At 41.9% G+C, this 19,913-nt stretch overlaps 1 protein-coding gene across 1 annotated transcript in view; it reads right to left on the reverse strand.

Annotated features, from left to right (window-relative positions):
* Positions 1-19,913, reverse strand: part of dtna (dystrobrevin, alpha) — a 38,639-nt gene that overhangs the window by 7,817 nt on the left and 10,909 nt on the right. Inside the window, exons 8-17 of the mRNA XM_084327131.1 lie at positions 19,276-19,442; positions 18,664-18,788; positions 11,186-11,269; positions 10,838-10,918; positions 8,919-9,014; positions 6,604-6,685; positions 4,317-4,420; positions 2,696-2,809; positions 2,225-2,321; positions 1,501-1,521 (exon numbers count right to left, since the gene is read on the reverse strand). Coding sequence (XP_084183257.1) covers positions 1,501-1,521; positions 2,225-2,321; positions 2,696-2,809; positions 4,317-4,420; positions 6,604-6,685; positions 8,919-9,014; positions 10,838-10,918; positions 11,186-11,269; positions 18,664-18,788; positions 19,276-19,442 — 971 coding nt within the window. The remainder of the gene's footprint in view (positions 1-1,500; positions 1,522-2,224; positions 2,322-2,695; positions 2,810-4,316; positions 4,421-6,603; positions 6,686-8,918; positions 9,015-10,837; positions 10,919-11,185; positions 11,270-18,663; positions 18,789-19,275; positions 19,443-19,913) is intronic.

Consider the following 19,913-nt stretch of genomic DNA (forward strand, 5'->3'; position numbering starts at 1 on the left):
TCCTGATTCTACTGCGCAGGCGCACCAACCGACCTGTAGGAGTCGCTGTCCACAACGCCCGATCCCCACCCTTCAGTTTCCCTCCCCGTAATACAGCCAATGTGTATTACTGCGGACGACCAGCTAAACTGAAAACAATGTGGAGAGCTGGATTCGAACACGCGAATCCTAGCGTCTCCACACTGGTGGCGAGTGCCTTGCACCACCTAGCCGCCCTTTATTAGTCGACAATTATTATTATTATTTTTTTATCATTCAATTTGGGCTGTGGGGGGTGCTTAATGTCTGAAGGAGTCGACTGAAGGCTTCTTGTCCTCTGCAAAAGCATGCAATTGGTGATGGATACATCTTGATATTTGTGCCTGTTTTCGTAGGCAGTTAGCCTCTGGTATGCGTGCCATTAGCGTTAGAGGCCTCTTTTCTTTTGTAAAGAATGATAAAAAAATAAAATAAATTTTATTTTTTTGTGTATTCGACTAAGAGGTTGGCAGTCGACTACGGCTCCTTTCGACCGATTATTCGACTAATCGGTCAGCCCTATTAACACGTGAAGAGGATGGCGTTTTCTTGTCAGGTGTTGTCGTTTTTTGTTATTGGTAGAGGAAATTGCAGGAGTCGAGGCCAGCTGAGACCTCCACTACATTGTATGAACAGTACAGAGTTATTATAGTTTTACACCTTTTAATTCATATTTCCATTTAATTTCAGTTTATTTTATTTTCTCCAAAAATGCATTTTAGTTTTTATTTAGTCATGCATGTATGTATTTTTGGTGGTACCTGTACATACCGATAGATAAGTGTAGATAACAGTAGTTATCAATGTATTGATATGCTATTCATGTAGTAGTGATGTAATCTGGCCTATTTATTCCTACAGGATTTCTCCTCTACTTCACTCACACTATGGCAATGATAAAAAAGTAGTTTTAGTGTCAGTTTTAGTTTACTATAATAACCATGATACTATATATAATATAATGAACTAAAACGTATTGCCATTAGAAAGGTACTGTACTCCAGACTTGTGTGTTTGTCATCATCACCACATTAATGCAAACCCTCCATCAGCGATGTAACGACGTAAGTACAACTTACAGTATACATTCATTACGTCGAGACTTAAAATGATAACGTAAAAAAACCTGAATGATTTCTCACTACGTGCACAGCAAGACTTAGTAGTCTGAAACAAGTCTATAGGGAGTCTGTTGGCTTGGTGGGCAACAAACATGCCAAAATGCAATCACTGTCGGATCATTAGGGTGCATTTTCTATCGGGTCGATATCGTTCAATTATTTAACATGCTGTTAGTTCAGTGGACTGCCTTTCCTACTTCTCAGAGAGCTTATCAAACGGGCTAGCATTATCATCCACCACCCAAACAGACAAACAAACAAACAATGCTAAAATGTTTATTTCGGGGGCTGGGCATGCGGTCAGTTTGTCTCAACGTCCACATCTTAAGTTATTTCCCTCCTTCAGGCTTTACAGACTTACAGCTTGTTTCCGTTCCTCCTCCTGTTGAAAAGAGAAGCCATTCAAGTTCTAATCAATGATTATAGTTCACCGCTCACTGACCATATTCACACGGTGGCCGTTTTGCTCTTATGTCATGCTCAGGTTGGGATTCCTTTCCACCCTGTTCCCACATGTGAATATTGTCAATGAAGCAACATAAATACATGTGTTACTGGAAGTCTGATTGGCACTTCCTCCAGATCATGGCAATCATGTGGCCTACTCATGCAAGTTTAATGGATTACAATTGATCCTTTTAGGCTAATCAGATTGAGAGCCTTGCCACTCAGCCAGTACAGTAAGCAGTTTAGGGTAGACTTTGAGAAGCCACTGTCTTATTGACTGTTTATATCCTTCTTAGAAATTATGTCTGTATGGTGTGATATAGCATAATCCTGAGAATCAAGTGTCTAGTCACGGGTCACCTGTCTGGACCCTGGATTTAAGAAAACAGAGCTAATCCATAGGTGTCAAGTACTGTAGAATGGTAGGACATTGGGAGAGGGGAAGACGTATGCTGAAGAAGTATGCCCTCTACTGGGCAAGTCGGGCAGCTTTTCTCTCAGTCTCCCTCTTTATCTCTCTCTCTCTCTCTCTCTCTCTCTCTCTCTCTCTCTCTCTCTCATCATTCTAAAACCTAAATCATGTCTGTTTATTGATGATGATGATGATGATGATGATTGTCAAAACACACGTTCCGCACCTTGAGAAGCATCATGAGTTGCTCTAGCTGCACCATGAGCTCCCTGCGACTCTCCTGCAGAGCAGACATTCTTTGCTCCAGCTCATCTTTGCGTTGCCTGACAAGAGGGGGAAAAGGGCACAAAGAAACATAATTATCTCTATATCTGTTTTTCCATTTGTCTTACAAGGTTGACATTTTTTAAGTTGGCATTTCAGCTGCAACACTTGACGAAGAACCATCTAACTCTGCTTAGATCTTTTGGGGATTTGCAAATCGCAAAAGAAATGACAAAATCCAGATCGCTGAGAGTGTGAATATAATATACCGGTACTGTATCACCATAACGTCAACCTCTACTGTCCTTAGCTATGAATGTATATCAGATCATGTACAAGTGTGAAAACATTGTTCCTCTGAAACCTAAAACAGGAGTTGTATGGTTATTCGTCTGAGGTGGCCGTTTGATAAACTGATCTCCCAGGATCTAACCTGAGAAGCCGCAGCTCAGCCAGCAGCGTGGGGTTCTGTTGGGCCTTGTCAGGTGGAGGCTGAGAGGCTTGTTCATGCTGAAGCCGCAGCCGCTGGATCTCCTGCAGGATCTCTCTGAGGTGGACACACACCCACACACACAAATAATAACCATTGTGCTGCATGTACAAACCAGTTTTACCGCTATACTGCAAACATACTGACAGGGACCAGCACACTTCTCTCTCTCTCTCTCTTTCTAATACACACACATGCACAAACACACTATTTCTCCCCCTCTTCTATCCCACACACACACACACGCACGCACGCACACGCACAATCACATTGCCTTCACTCCCAGACTAATCTATCTACACACACTACCCCCTTTCGCTCTCTCTCTCTCTCTCTCTCTCTCTCTCTCTCTCTCGCTCTCTACACATAGCCTTCAACTTGTACACACATATGAATAGTCACACAGCCTTCTCATAGTCCACTTAGTTTGGTCTACTCCTGTAAAAATACTGTCTTAGCTCGCCATTCTACAGAGATCTAGGCTATAGGGCCCATTGCTGTAACCTAAGTCTCTCCATGTTGCAAGAAGTCAGTCTGTCAGTAAACTCTATCCTTAATCAAAGACTCTGTTGTCCTCCTCCGTGAATAATATCATATACAAACAGGGCTACTGCACCTTTAAGCCATTTTGAATACCTTGCTCATTCAATGCTCACTGTCTCCACCAGGGGTTCTCAAACCTTTTTATACCACGACCCCATTTTATTTACGAATTTGTTTTGGCAACCCCACACTTAATGTATCACGTAATTTCAACGTGGAATTAAGGAATATCAAAATAAAAGCACACGTTGTTGAACTTGATCATGCATATTTATTATAACATTTTATTACGGGCGGCTGATTGGCGCAGTGGGCAAGGCGCTCGCCTCTAACGCAGGAGACACTGGGTTCGAGCCCAGCTCTCTGCGTTGCTACCGGCTTGGCCGGTCGTTCATACTAACACGATTTGCAAGTGTGTTAGAGGGTGGGAAAGCCGGTGGGTGGGGATTGGACGTTGTGGACAGCGACTCCTACAGGTCGGTTTGGTGACGCCGGTGCGGAAGTAGCGGGGGCAGCGCGAGCCTCCCACGCGTTACTCCTCGCCACTGAGAGTTCGAGCTGCTGCGGTGAAAAGATGCGACAGGCTGCCTCCTCGTGTACCGGAGGGGACACGTCATGCAAGGCTTCTGTCCTCACTACAGCCGACCAGTGGGAGGCATAGTCTAGCAACGTTCAAGACAAGGGAGGGAAGAATTTGATATACGAAATTGGGATGGGAGAAAAATAGAAAAATGGGGAGAAAAAGTGGATAAAAAAAATAACATTTTATTACAGCACTATGTTATCAATATACACATTTATAAAACAAGGCATATTTAGCCAAAATATGTTGCCAGAACATTATTACTTTTTTTACTTGCCAATGCGCACTGTCACTTACCCGTGACACTTTGGGTCGCGACCCCGTAGTTTGAGAACCGCTGGTCTACACACTCACAGTCAGGACAGTAGGTGTGCTCCCCCACTTCTAGAAACAACACTCAGACGCTGTCCGAGTATCACAGAGCGAGTCCTTCCTGACCTGTTCTTGTTCTCCAGCTCAGCGATGAGCTGCCTCTGCTGCTTGTTGACGTCCAGAGAGCAGGAGAACTCCGTGGGGATCCGCTGCTGCAGCTGTGCTTGTTGCTGGAACCAAGAAGGAGACGTAAATGGCTGCACCGATGGCGGAGGCAACCATACAAGGTGCCAACCTGCTCATCGGGAGCAATTAGGGATTAGTGTCTTGCTCAAGGACACTTCGACATGCTGCCCGGGAGGAGCGGGAATCGAACTGGGAACCTCCGGATTACCAGATGACTGCTCTACCTCCTGAGCCACTGTCGCCCCCAGAGACGTGACCTCAGCTACTACAGGGACCTCTGTGTGATGTCTTCCTGCTCCCATAGTCTCACATCTGACTTGAGAACATAGTAGCTGCAGCTCACATCAGGACTCCCTCACAGTCTATCAAGAGCGTCATGCAGCGCAAAAGTCTGGGTTCGAAATGTCAACTCTTTTCACTATCACACTACCAAAGGGTTAACCCTTTCACTGAGACAATACAGAAGGTTAACCCTTTCACTACCACACTACCAAAGGGTTAACCCTTTCACTGCGACACTACAGAAGGTTAACCCTTTCACTACCACACTACAGACGGTGAAAGGTTAACCTTCTGTAGTGTGGTAGTGAAAGGGTTAAGTTTAGGGAACTTTGTACTTTTCACTCCACTACATTCATCTGAACCCGTCATTTACTAGTTACTTTTAAGATTTTGCATGGAAAACATGGCAAAAAACCTATGAAGATTATGTACTTCCTGCCAACTCCAACAAGACATAATCAGAGCAGCATAACTGGGCCACATGCCACTTTAACATAACCTTATTGAACGCTCCCCAAGACTGAAATGCACAAACATCATGTAGAATGCATACTTCTACTGTTGATACTTAAGTACATTCAATATCAAATGCTTTACTTAAAGGAGCACTATACCAAAAACAATGCTGATTTATTTCGCACATAATCTCAGTCACACACATCCACAAACTGTCTTGGACACATTCATTTAGTTTAACAGTTATTGAGAGTTAATGAGTTTGAATATGACCACCAGTGATGTGTCAGCAGGGACATTGCATTCTTCTGTGTTAATTACAGCTCCATGAAATTATATAGATGAAAAAATAGCAATACCTTGTCTTATAGGGTCTGATACCTTATCATTCGATTGAGGTGTAATTAACACAACACAAGGAGTCAATGTCCCCAGTGACATCACTTGTGGCCATATTCAAACTCATTTACTCTCAATAACTGTTAGAAATGACTAAATGCATGGGTGTAAAAGTGAGATTTTGGATGTGTGTGAGATTGTGTGCAAAATAAATCAGCATTGTTTTTTGCTGAGGCCATTAAGTAGAATTTTGAATGGAGGACTTTTACTTTTACCAGAATACTATTTTATCTGGGTATTTCTACTTTTAACTGCGTACTTCTTCCCCCCCACTGCTCCCTCCTCCTTTCCAACTATGGTAATAAAAATAATGGGAACCCCTAAATTACAGTATATTAGTGCAGTGCCCGTACAAAACATGCCCGTTAAGAACGGGCCGATTGCTGTATTGCTGCTTGCAGCTTTCTCCAGAAGCGCTCATCCGATCAACTTCCCACTTGACACTGCACTTTCTTGGATCCTCAGCTATACACCCGCCAAGTGTGAAGTCGACCGGATGAACGGTTCTTGAGAAAATCGAAGGACAGTCATACAGACAGACAGAGATTCCTTCCATTTTAGTTAGTTAGTATGTACTGTAGCTATATATTTTACTGTCTGCAGGCTCTATTCTTTGCCATAGACTTTAGACTTTAGGTAACATGGACTGTGCATGTTCTCAGCATTTTGACTAAAGATATAGTGTTGTCGGAGTGTCTCTGACAATAAAAAAGCCAAGATAGTCATGATTTGATTTAGAAAATCATATACAGTAGCATACCATGTATTTACACGCACACACACACACACACACACACACACACACACACACACACACACACACACACACACACACACACACACACACACACACACACACACACACACACACACACACACACACACACACACACACACACACACACACACACACACACACACACACACACACACACACACACACACACACACACACACACACACACACAACACAACAGTAGAAAGGCATAGGTTAAGAACCAGTATCATTATTTGAAGTATTGAAAGAAGTATAGATTTATAGTGATAATAACAAGCCCTAATAGCTACAGACTCTGTGTGTTTGCCTCACCGCTGCGTCAGCGGCCAGTCTAGCAGCATAGCGGGCGATGAGACTGTGTTCTTCATCCTGGTGGTTACTGCTCTCCAGCAAACTGTTGGACATGAAGAGAGAGAGAGAAACAGTCACAGTATGACACTAACACCTTCAAACCGAGATAACTAAATCAGCTACCCCCTGGCACAAATCATTTAGAATGTAGTTTAAAAAAGATGTTTAAAAAGATGTATTTTGCGTAGCTGTCAAGTTACTTTTATCCTAAATAATCATAAATCAAAAGCATTGCCGGTATTACTTTGATAGAAGAATTCCCTTGTGAATGTTTTATATTGAAAACTCAACAGCAGGAATGAAGTCAGATAATTTTTTAGAAACAAAAGATGATTTTATTGGCTTTTTCTTTTTCATTATTATTATTTGAAAGCTGGAAAAGGTTTACACTGAAGTAGCTGAATGTGCGCACGTGTGCGTACATACACACACACACACACACAATCACATTGCCTTCACTCCCAGACAAATCTATCTACACACACTACCCCCTTTCGCGCTCTCTCTCTCTCTCTCTCTCTCTCTCTCTCTCTCTCTCTCTCTCTCTCTCTACACATAACCTTCAACTTGTACACACATATGAATAGTCACACAGCCTTCTCATAGTCCACTTAGTTTGGTCTACTCTCTTGTAAAAATACTGCAGAGTATAATCTGCAGAGAACTGCTGCTATAGCCTATATCCTGACTTTCATTCCTTCACAGATTTCAACCCAGTGATTCAGACAATGATCCACTGATATCCACAGAGTTATACGTTGAAGCCATTGGACTTAAAATACAAGGTCAAATTATTATAATTTTAGTTTTATTGTCCATTTTGCACGTTTTCTTGTATACACTAGAATGCTAACACGTGTATACAGTCACCTCCTCACACACACACACACACACACACACACACACACACACACACACACACACACACACACACACACACACACACACACACACACACACACACACACACACACACACACACAGAGAACTGCTGCTGATACTGTATGGTCTCACTATAATACACTATAATATGATTCTGATTCAGTAGTGAATATTTTAGCAGATTTTTTATGCCATTCTGATACAAAGTCACACTATCATGTTGTTTGCTAGAGCTTAGAAACAATAACATTAGCAAGAGAGAGAGAGAGAGAGAGAGAGAGACAGAGACATGCTTGACCTTTAAAAATGGTTTGACATTCCCCACAATCACATAGACACTTAGCTTACAGGTTGGAGTTTCCTTTCATATAAATAAAATGACATCAGACTGTTGATGTGCAGCATAGCACAGCAAGATCGCTTTGGACTTAACCTCGTGAGGAGAGGCAATCCGAATCAGTAAGATTCAAATTCAACTCTAAAGAGCATTACAAAGTGATTGTCGTTAGTGGCAACTGACCAAGCAAAGAGGTGAAGGCCATCTAAACTGCCATAAGCATGTAGATTTAGAATCATAATCTGTGACCAATCATGACAGATTTTACACAGACGGTGTGTGACTAAGATGTGGTGAGGGGTGGTGACCTTGGCATCAGGAACAATAGTTTGTTTTGGTTTGTTTTTCTTTTTAAGCCCAGGGCCAACATTCAAGACATTTTGTCTCACATTGTGACCTAGAATAAGAATAAGAGGATGGGTCACAACCCCCAACTTTCTCACATAAGTGATTCAACACTGGGAGACAACTCTACATTACAGTGTGATTTGTGTCCCAGTATTAACGTGGGAAGCCATTTTCTAACATTTCCATGATGACACTGACACATCCTTTTCTCATAGTTCTAGATTATGCCCCTGTTGCATGCTACTGCTCTTCATACGACTCAGTAGAAACAGTAGAAAGCAGAAACCCATTTTAGATCAAATCCCATTTAGGAAACAAAACGATAGCATGTGGTATTAAACTGCTTTATAAAGACAGAAATGTTTCTAATGGATTATGATTAGAAATATGAATTGAATTGTCTCAACTGCCTGTGACCAATTTAACTAATGTAGAGTGTGCACAGGATTAGGACTGCGATGCTTGGAGCATTGGGTTAAGGAGAGCAATTGACCATATTCACACGGCAGCCATTTTCCTCTTATGTCATGTCAAATTGGGATTCCTTTCCTTTCCACCCTGTTCCAACCTTAAGGAATCCCAACCTGAATGTGACATAAGAGGAAAATGGCTGCCATGTGAATATGCTCAATGGTAAACAGCAAGCCAGCAGAGCAAGTAGGCTACAGTAGTTTCCACTGGCTCTGGCAAATGCAGGACTTCAACTGACCATGATTTGGGGTTGTTTTGTAGCAGATTCACATAGAGGCCAATCAGAACATGTTCATCAGCAAGTCTATCGGCAACATCAAGGTTGTAGTTTAACCTGGAACAGTGTAGGGTTTCACACACATACATATACAATGTATTACACAGGTGACAACAACACAGAGAGACAGAGATAGGAGAGGGGGAACGAGAGAGGAGAGAGAGAGAGAGAGAGAGAGAGAGAGAGAGAGAGAGAGAGAGAGAGAGAGAGAGAGAGAGAGAGAGAGCACAACAACAAAACAGGTTTGAGGGGACCTTCATCATGGGTCACTAGAAAGAAACAAAGCCATATAGCATTTGTGAAACAATAGACGAAAGTCTACACCAATGCAAGCTAGGAATCATGAACAAAACATGCGTCTTCTATGATCTATAGATAATATACATAATGCCTAATAAGGAATCAACTACATTTACATGCATAGTCTTGGATCTAGAAGCATAAATCCCTAAGTAGTTTACTTCAGTAGTATTAGTCTATTAACAAAACTACTGAAATTATTAGAGGGTTTAGACAATTCAGTTCCTACTCTAGCATTGAATCTAGTGAAATTATTGATATTTTAAATCTTGAAGTCAAACAATCTGCACTCTAAAATACACATGATATGCGTAATATGCCTTCACAACTGCTATAAATTGAAATATACATATATAATTTATTATGTATATTTATTATATTGTTCCTTTTTTAATATATACATACCGTATATATTATTTCATGAAATGTATATGTATTATACTGCTCCTTTTTTATATGCAGCAACACAAACCTGAACCACACCATCAGATGCTCTGACATGCACCACACGGAAAACTCAAAGCATATATCAATCAGCACATCTACCACATTCTTTCTGCTCTTCAAATCCATAAGTTATGAAAGAGGGCAGTGTTTCCCAAAGATACGCATGCAGGTGCAGCTTCTCTGACAAGAAGAGATTGAGGATTCTGACCATAAAACTCCACAACTAATCTATCAAAGTGACCTATCTCAAACCCGCCCCCTTTTCTTGATCCTCCAATCACAACTGTTGCTTCAAAAGAATGATAGATTGGGAAAACATAGTAAAGATATGCCTCCTAAAATGTCTAAATTGAAGTACAGCTGAGGCTACAGGCTTTCCAGTTTCGACAAAACAATTATAGAAACGTGTGAAGTGCACAATATTTCCTCGTTTAAGCCACTGCAACGCCTTTGCCTGAGGAATTTACTACATGACCGGGACGTTCTAGCTTGTTTGCTGACAGGATTCGGGAAAAGTTTGGTCCGTTCGGAGGCAGCTTCCAGGGGAAGTACATACACCGGAAATGATACCCCACAGACACTTTCTGCAGTAGTTCTTTACCAGGCTTTATCTCACGGAGATACAACTGGGAACGAGGTTAGGGAAAACATGACTCAAATCAAAAAAGAAAGGAGAATAGCCATTGTAATACACTGTATGTAGAAATATACGGTCTATCACTGTAGAACACTACTGTAAGCAGTGAATCTGATATTGAATATTAAATTGCTACAACCTAAGCGTAGAAGAGATTTCAGAGACTGAGTGAGACTCAAAGCTGCTAATATCAGAGACTCAACGTTAGCTTCTTCAATGCGTACGCCATAGAAAAGGACTTTAATAGATACTCAAAACTAATGAATGGTCAATGATCTTTATTATGCATGCTTCATCTAGCCTCTTTGAAATAGCCCCTTGAGTATCACTATGTAAACCCGCTCTATAAGAAATCAGTAAAGTTAATTGTTCCATTGGGGCAATAAGCATTCCACTGTATGCGCTAAGATGATTAGCTATATTAGTTCACACATGCATTGCATTTGAGCCACAAAAAGCCATTCCCATATACAGTAGGCACACCTGGTTCACTTACCCCCTCCCTTTCAACAGATCTGGAGGAGCCCTAGTCAACTGCCTTCTGTGTTCAACTTCATTACTCTTGCTGTATGGCAAGCTATTCACACCAGGCAAAAAGTGAGACCGCGGAAGGACAACACACGCGCACGCACACACACACACACACACACACACACTCATGCACACAGGAAAGCACACACACACACACACACACACACACACACACACACACACACACACACACACTATGATTGGGGAGAATTTAAAATAGCTTAGAGAAGACAGTGGGCCTGAAGAGGACACAAATATTTAAAAAAAAAACGTGTATTTTAAAATGGACGGCATGGATCGTCTTGGAACTCACTTTTTGGTGGAATAAGGGTTTCCTGATGTGGGCATGGAGTGGGACAGAGCGTAGTCATTGGTAATGTTCATTGGTCTGGGTGGCCTGTACACAGTGACAGAAGAAGTACACACTTACTTTATTGAAGTAAGTAAAAGTACAAATATCCTGATAGAATAATACTATAGTAAAAGTATTTGATATAAAATGTACTTAAAGGGGAACTACGCCCAATTTCAGAATTCATACATGTTAGTCCTCTGATCTAAGACGGTACAAAATATTATATTAGCAACTCTCTCCCAAATCCAAAAACGAGATAGCTAAAACTAAAACGTGTGATGTCATCAAGTATAAAGTCTGAAGCTGCTCCACAGACGATGAATTGGGAAACATTTAGTATATGACACAGAGCACCCAGGGGAATGTTCAGAGTTCATATACCATACTTTTCGGACTATAAGCCGCGGCTTTTTTCCCCATTTTTCGACCCTGTGGCTTATATCAGTGGTTCCCAAAGTCGGGGTCGCGACCCAAAGGTGGGCCGCGAGCAGCCACGGGTGGGCCACGAGATGATTTAAAAAAATAAAAAAAAAAATAAAAAAAAATAAAAAAAAATTAATCTTTTATTTTTAATTTTTAATTTTTTTATTTTAATTTTTTTTGTCAGGCCACTGAACTTAGAAGCAGGACAGGACAGTGTTTCTAGTTGTATTCTAAAATTTTATTCTATTGTATTCTAAAATGTGACTATATGGTTTTATATTAACTTAATAAATAAACAAAAACGAAAAATCTACTTATTTCAACGAACATTTCAAACTAAATAACAGATTATGCACATAAAACGCTGAAAACAACCGAAGCAACAATAGTATTTTAATGAGGCTATTATTATTATCATTATTATTTTGCAACAAGTTAGCCCTCTCATAAATAGCACATATAAATGAATAACTAACTTGAACTAACTTAATAGGATTGAAGTGATATTTGGCTTAAAAAATCGGTCACCTGGCAAAAAAAAAAAAAAAAAAAGCTAGACGATGTGCATTGGGCCGCGGCTCTCTGACGCCTGATTTTCTGGGCCCCGGCCTGAAAAGTTTGGGAACCCCTGGCTTATATAACGGTGCGGCTTATATGTGGACCAAACCTGAAAATATTGCTTTTTTTACTGCATTGAAATGTTATTTATCTGTGCCCTTATTTGCTAAACTTAATACAACTTGTAAATGAGTTAATTCTTGTTATTTGTCCGACAGTATTGTGACAATCCCCTCTGTGCACGAACCCTTACATATGGTAATTAAACATTAAAACACCTGCGGCTTATAGTCCAGTGCGGCTTATATATGTACACATCATTCAATTTAGCTGCTGCGGCTTATAGTGCGAAAAGTACGGTAAGTACATTTTGTGTTTCAGAACTGAGACCACTACTATAGAATAAAGCTCATTTGTGCATTAAAAAAGTAAACAAACATTCTGTGGGTCCACAAAATCAGTCTCCCATTCATTGCCAATGGAGCAGCTCCAGACTTTATACTCAATGATCAGTCACAAGTTTGATTCTTACTCGTCTGGTTTCTGGCATTTGTAAAAGAGTAGCTCATGTTCCCAAATGTTGATTAAACTGTCTTAGGCCATGGAAATTATATACGGTATTCAAATTGTTTATTTGAGTGGTGTTTCCCTTCAAGTACACAATCTATACGACACTGTTGTATTTCAAGGTTATATCCTTGATGCATTGAGCTATAAACTGATCCTTTTGAGGCAAAGAACCATCATTGTCAAGTCAGTTGAAAGTTTTCAGATGAATAGTGTTTTTCAAACCTAATTCTAAAGACAGCAAGTTGTGAGTGTTGTATACAGCCACAGTTTAAAGGAACACGCCAACTTTTTGGGAAATTCGCTTATTTGCCATGCAGATACATACCCTTTTCTTCTCTGTGCATGCATTAGGCTTAAGGAACAGCCACACCGTTAGCCTAGCTTAGCGTCATTCACTGGAAGTAGGTGTGCCAGTGTAGCCTAATTCCCAACAGTCACTAAAATTACACTCCAAATACAACTCCAAAACGTTACTGTAAACATGTTGTGACCTGTGTATTTACCACATGGAGAAATACAAAAAATGTATTAGACATTTTCGTAATCTAAGCAGATATATACTCAGAATAAATTTTTGCTGAACCACTGCTGCCCGGGCGCAATGATTTCACGCATCACCTGAAAAGCTCTGTTAACCAGGAAACGCGCTTTCATTGAGTGAAGTGGATCAAACAGGGCTTTTCAGGTGATGCGTGAAATCACTGCGCCCAGGCAGCAGTGGTTCGGCAAAATAAGTTTCGGAGTATATATCTGCTTAGAAAACAAAAGTGTCGACTACATTTCTTTAAAAATGTCTCCACGTGGTAAATACACAGGTCACAACATGTTTACAGGAAAGTTGGAAAAGTTGTATTTGGAGTGTATTTGGAGTGACTGTTGGGAACTAGGCTACACTGGCACACCTACTTCCAGGGGCGACAGTAGCTCGGGAGGTAGAGCAGTCGTCTGGCAATCCGGAGGTTCCCAGTTCGATTCCCGCTCCTCCCGGGCAGCGTGTCGATGTGTCCTTGAGCAAGACACTTAACCCCTAATTGTTCCGATGAGCAGGTTGGCACCTTGCATGGTTGCCTCCGCCGTCGGTGTGTGAATGTGTGAGTGAATGTGTGAGTGAATGGGTAAAATGTGAGTAACAAATTGTAAAGCGCTTTGGATAAAAGCGCTATAAAAAAGCAGCCATCCAGTGAATGACGCTAAGCTAGGCTAACGGTGCGGCTGATCCCTAAGCCTAATGCATGCACAGAGAAGAAAAAGGTATGTATCTGCTTGTCTAACTCTAGGGTAGATGGCAAATAAGCAAATTTCCCAAAAGTTTGGCGTGTTCCTTTAAAGACAGCAGGGGTAGTACTTTCGGGTGATGCATGACATTCACACCTCTGACAACTGCAAACAAATGGGCTCCAAAAGAGATCAAAATCAAAACAGACTTATATGGTTCTTCATCTCAAGGGTTCAGTTGACCTAAAAAAAAATATGTTGAAGTGGCTGCTGATCCGTTTACGCCGCTTCCGATTCCTCTTAAAAGTTGGCAGGCTAGTTTTCAACAACTTGTACTTGAGGACAAGCACACAGTTACTTCCCACCGCTGCCAGTGCAGGAGACAAAAAGCATTGTTGTCTTCTAAAGCCTAACTGACAAGGTTGTCGTTTTATCTCAGAGAGGAAGAAAGACACACTCTGGATACTCCCTTTCCCCTCTTGTCTCTCTCTCTCTTTTCATCTTCCTCCGTCGCCCTGCTTTTCCCTCTCTGATCCAGGTCTCAAAGTGCCTCGGAGGCCCATTGAATGATTGTACACACAATGGATGTCAGTTTCCAATTGTGAAAAAAAAAGACCGTCAAGTAAACAATGTTAAGGTGTGGATTACCTCCTCACTCATCAAAAACGTATTAGCTTGAGATGCAATTTTTTTTGTTAGGTGACCTAAAGGCATCAGAATGTATGTATACAGTACATGAAGGATATGATTACTTAAAGCTAGGGTAGGCAAAAATAATTCTTAACAACCAATCAGGTTGTTGTTACCGGGGTCATAATCGGAAAACTAACACCACCGCCGTGTTCCTCGCCAAAGAGCGGTGTACCGCGGCTCTAAAATGCCTGCCGGGGGGAATGCCCCCCCCCCATTTCTCCCAAAACTCTATATGACACCACATTTTATTTCAATGCTTTCCCAGTATGACAATAATCTATATGAACATATTCTGACGGTTTTCTTTTCTTTAGATTTTTTGCAGTGGTCCAACAATCAGTAATTTTAACCAACCTAGCAAGTTTATTTGGCAGAAAAGCATATTTTAGCATATAAGGTGTTAACTGCTAGCTCTACCGTTAAGATAGACCTTGCCTTGTACATATGAGAGGTTTGAGATAAATGAAAAAACATTTAAATGAGGCAAATCTCACTTCTATAAATAGATCAGAATTTACTAGCATAAATATAATGATTTTTTAGCATAAACTGAATTATTTTACAACTTGGATTAATGTATCATCATTTGGAACAATATGATCTCAAGGAGGGCTTAAAGGCCCTGGTAGTTTTTTTTTGTTTTTGTTTTTTTTATTATCTTTTTCCCCCCTCCTTTTTCCGATTTTTCTCCCATCCCACTGTTTTAGTCGTTATGCCAATTCCCAACCCCCTTCCTGGTTGTTGCGCACTCCCCCCTGCTGTTGGTCCGGGAGGCCGGAGACTGTCACATGCTTTCCTCCGACGCATGTGCAGCCAGCCGGCAGCCAGCCTGGCAGTGCACATTCTCACCGGGAGAGTGTAACGTGTGGAAGGTCACACTACCTCCCTCCAGATCCTACCCTCGCTGTGCAGGCGCCCCGACCGAACTGTAGGGGTCGCTGTCCACAACGCCCAGGACCCACTCATCAGCTTTCCCACCCCTAACACTGCCAATTGTGTTAGTATGAACGACCAGCCAAGCTGATAGCAACGCCGAGAGCTGGATTCGAACCCAGCGTCTCCAGCGTTAATGGCGAGCGCCTTGCCCACTACACCACCTAGCCGCCCCGGTAGGTGGGTTAAAAGCCCCACCTTCAATATATTTAGTTGTAAATACATAAAGTAATATGTGTCCTACCATATTATTTCCCCACTAAATGTATTTAATACCTACCCGCTATGCACAAATCTATTTCACCCCCATTCTTGCTTATTTTGTCATTTGTCATTTACTTAAGGGGGGGGGGGGGGTTTAGCCCTCTGGTAATGGCACCCTACCTACAGCGTGCAAAACCACCTGCCGATCAGAGGCCGGGAAATATTTTCATAATTAAGAAATAATAATAATCCAGCTTGAATCGGTGCCTCTGGGAGTCTGTGGGAAACCTTTGAAAAGTGATGCAAAGCTTGCTCTATTTCTGCTGGACAGGTACGTTCACTCTTGCTCATTTCTTGGAAGTTGCATACCCCTGCATTAAGTGGAGTTGAGGTGCAGTGAATGAATACATTAATACACAACACCGGGTGTGTCCCCCCCCTGCCACAGAGGTGAGCACTAGCAGTGGTTACTGTCTAGGAGGGATGGGACGTGATTAGAAGTTATGGTTAGAACAGAGGAATTAGGGGCACTCACAATCTAATGAAACATGTACAAATAGTCAAAGCCAACTTACCATGTATCTCTATTTGGCAGCAAGAAAAGAACAAAGTAATTTGTTACAATAACCTCTGTACAATAACCTAATACAAAAGCCACATTGAATAAGCAGTTTTAAACCAGATCAATATTTGTCATGAACACTGAAAGAAACTGCCATCCAGTACTATCACACAGACACAGATTAGATCCAGTTGTGGTGTAAAAAGCAGTGTAAAATCATTTTTTTTTACTGAAGATCCAATCTAGGATTTCTGAGTATATAAATTATGCATATTATCATAGATTCTTGCTGATGGGGGGGGGGGGGATCTCTATATTCAGATTAAAAATACATTTAGAGCTCACGTCTCCATCCATCCTCCGTGTGTCAAGTGAGTCAAAGCATTTGATGGTGGAAAAAAAGTGTCTTCAATCCGATTAAAATAGAAATAAACAACGCCAGCAGTGGTGCGACCTTGGCACCAGATGTGGCACTACAATCTGATCCTAGAGCAGGCTTTCAATAGAAAGCAGTAAAGCGCAAATCATCTACGGTATTTCTGTAGGCCCTTATTTGATTATTCAGAATAAACCCCCAAATAAAGGAAAGCACTGACACTAATCCCTGAGGCTACAATTAAGCATCATTGATCGCGTGCTTCCAGAGATTGATTGGAAATCATTTCAGACTTGGAGGCATCAAGAGGAGAATTATGAACCCTGGTAAAAAGGGAGAATAAATTCACGAGGTTCAGGATCTGAGACGGAAAATAGGAGGCTCTACAATCACAAAGTTGATTTATGACTAGGGATGCACTAGCATAAATACTGGCATCGGATATCAGGCCGATACCAGGCTAAAATGGGGTCTCGATATCAGACGGTTTCTGCTAATAATAAAACCCGATACCAGGAGCCACATACAACATGTAAAAAATCTGAAGAAAACATTTGGGTATATAAAAGCGTGTTAGATCTGTATAATGGGAGAACAAAATTGCACCTCATAATTCTTTGTCTTATGAACCAAACTATTGGTCTGAGTCTATACTGATGATGATTGAGCACAAGTAATGAATCAGATCAGTACTCGGTATCGGACGATTTTTACGGTTAGGACTTGTTGGGGTATCGGTGCATCCCTATTTATGACTTGGATTCTTCTCTGTAGATCAGTCTGGGAGTGTTGCATTTATTTAAAGTTTTTTGGACTGGTTATGGTGTTTTTGTGTTGATTTATTGTGATGTTTCCTCTTGACTTGTTTAAAGAAGACGTGTCCGGCCCATTGGGGACATTAACGTGTGTTGTCGGGCCTTAAAGGTGACATGCATTATAAATGTCTTTTTTCAGTGTCTAGCATTGTATTATAGTAATAGGAGTTAGTATCAATGTGTTTGTGTCTCTAAATACCATATTGGCGGATTGCCGTCATTCATTTCCTGCTCCATTTTAATCAGGTCGTTCTGATTTGACTCGCATGGTGACATCACGTGGTGAGGATGGAGCGGATAGTGATCCGATTGGCTCTGTGGTTGTAGCGCACCAAACGGGGTTTGACAGAGAGCGAGAGAGAGAGAGAGAATCAGATAGACCCTCGCGACAGAGCACACATACACACACGCGCGTCGCGCTGTCGTCTCTCGGTCTGTCTCTCTCGGTCTGTCTCTCTCTCTCCCCCTCTCTATCTCTCTCGATTTGGAAGCATGAAACTAACGCCCCGTCTATAGCTGTAGGCAGCGCGCGGCACAGTGGAAGACTTCCTCAAACGGGAGAGGGAGAGAGAGAAAGAGAAGGGGACCTGCGTATCTCGCACGCAGCTGTGTTTACACAGTGCTCTCTCTCTCTCTCTCTCTCTCTCTCTCTCTCTCTCTCTCTCTCTCTCTCTCTCTCTCTCTCTGCCACTCGCAGACTGTGTGGATGACTGTCACTGAAAGTGCTTATGGGCGGAGCCCAGCCAATAACAGGCTGAAATCTTGAGGCTGGAAAATGATGCTTTTGAGTACTCCATTAGAAATATAAAACAATGATTATTTTTTTTAAATAAACCTTACAGATGACTTCCATAGACTCACAGGAATTGTGTAAAGTTGCCCAAATAGTGCTAGGAATAGCAATGCAGGTCCCCTTTAACTTCAAATTACTTTATTTTCCTTTCGGAACTTCATTTGTGCAGTGGTTAAAAGACAAACATACAGTCACAATACATAGACACTCACCACTATAAAAAAAAAAAAATAACATTTGATTTGATTTGATTTAGACATGAAGAATGAAGAGGTGCAGAGGAGACAAACGTACACAATGTGAGCGAGGTTGAGAGGTTTCTCCGGCGCGTCGGGGAACATGGGGTGTAGAGGCTCCCTGCTGGACGCACAGCTCAGAGACTTACTGAGTGCTTGGGACAGCTTCTTAGCGGGGGATTTCTGGAAGAAAACACAGAGACTCCATTTTAAAAGGCAATAAAACAGGACTTTTGCAATCACGTTCAAAATGCAATAAAATGATTTCCCCTATTCACCGGTGATACTTATATCTGTGAATATATATATATACACAAAACATATACCTTGATACAATACAGACACTTTCAACTAGACATTCATTCTAGAACGGACTACATCTCATTTCCTGCCGGTTGTTGATATTAGCAAATGTTGCAACAGGAAATCAACTCCAGTCCAAGCTGTTCCCTTAGCAACGCAATTCCACTGAAACCGTCTACACTACACCACACACACACATTCACACACATCCCTGCACCGTGCATGGTATAGAAACAGAGCCGAAATGGCCGCAATGAATGGCCCAATGCAGTCACACCCCCAACCCCCCCCCCCACTCCAGACTCCCCACCCGTCCTGTCGCTTCCCCTCCCCATCCCTCCCCACCCCTCCCCTCTTCTCTCTTTACCCATGACGTATACTCCTTCATTTGGTGCTGGTTACTATGGGAACCGCTGGCATGCCCCCTCCAGAAGCAGTCCTGACAGAGCTGGTAATTATGACATTGCTGGCAGCGGTAGCGGAAGCCCATCATACTCTGTGTATGGCAGTGCGAGCACTCGACCGGGTGAAAGACTGCAGGGAGAGGAGAGGAAGGGTCACATAGACTCACAAACATACACACATACACAGAACCACGCACGCACACACACACACACACACACACACACACACACACACACACACACACACACACACATACACACATACACACATACACATACACACACACACACACACACACAAGATGGTAAACATAAAGACATTTTAAATATTGGTATAGATTTCAAGATTTACCATTCCTAGAGGGCAGTTGTGTTTGTGTTTGTGTTTGTGTGTGCACACGAGAGCGAGAGAGTCTAATTCTGCTCATACGGAGGTGGCTGGTGACGGGAAGGGTGTATTTTTAAGTGTCCGTTTGTGTTTGCACAAGTACACGCGCACACGTGTGCTTGGTTGAGCTTGTGTGTGTGTACATAGTGACTCAACGTGATGATGGGAGGCAAAATTACACATCCGTCCCTCTGCCCACGGTCCTCTGCGTGT

Source organism: Notolepis coatsorum, assembly GCF_963971535.1.
Source record: "Notolepis coatsorum genome assembly, chromosome: 13".
Taxonomy (NCBI): Eukaryota; Metazoa; Chordata; class Actinopteri; order Aulopiformes; family Paralepididae; genus Notolepis; species Notolepis coatsorum.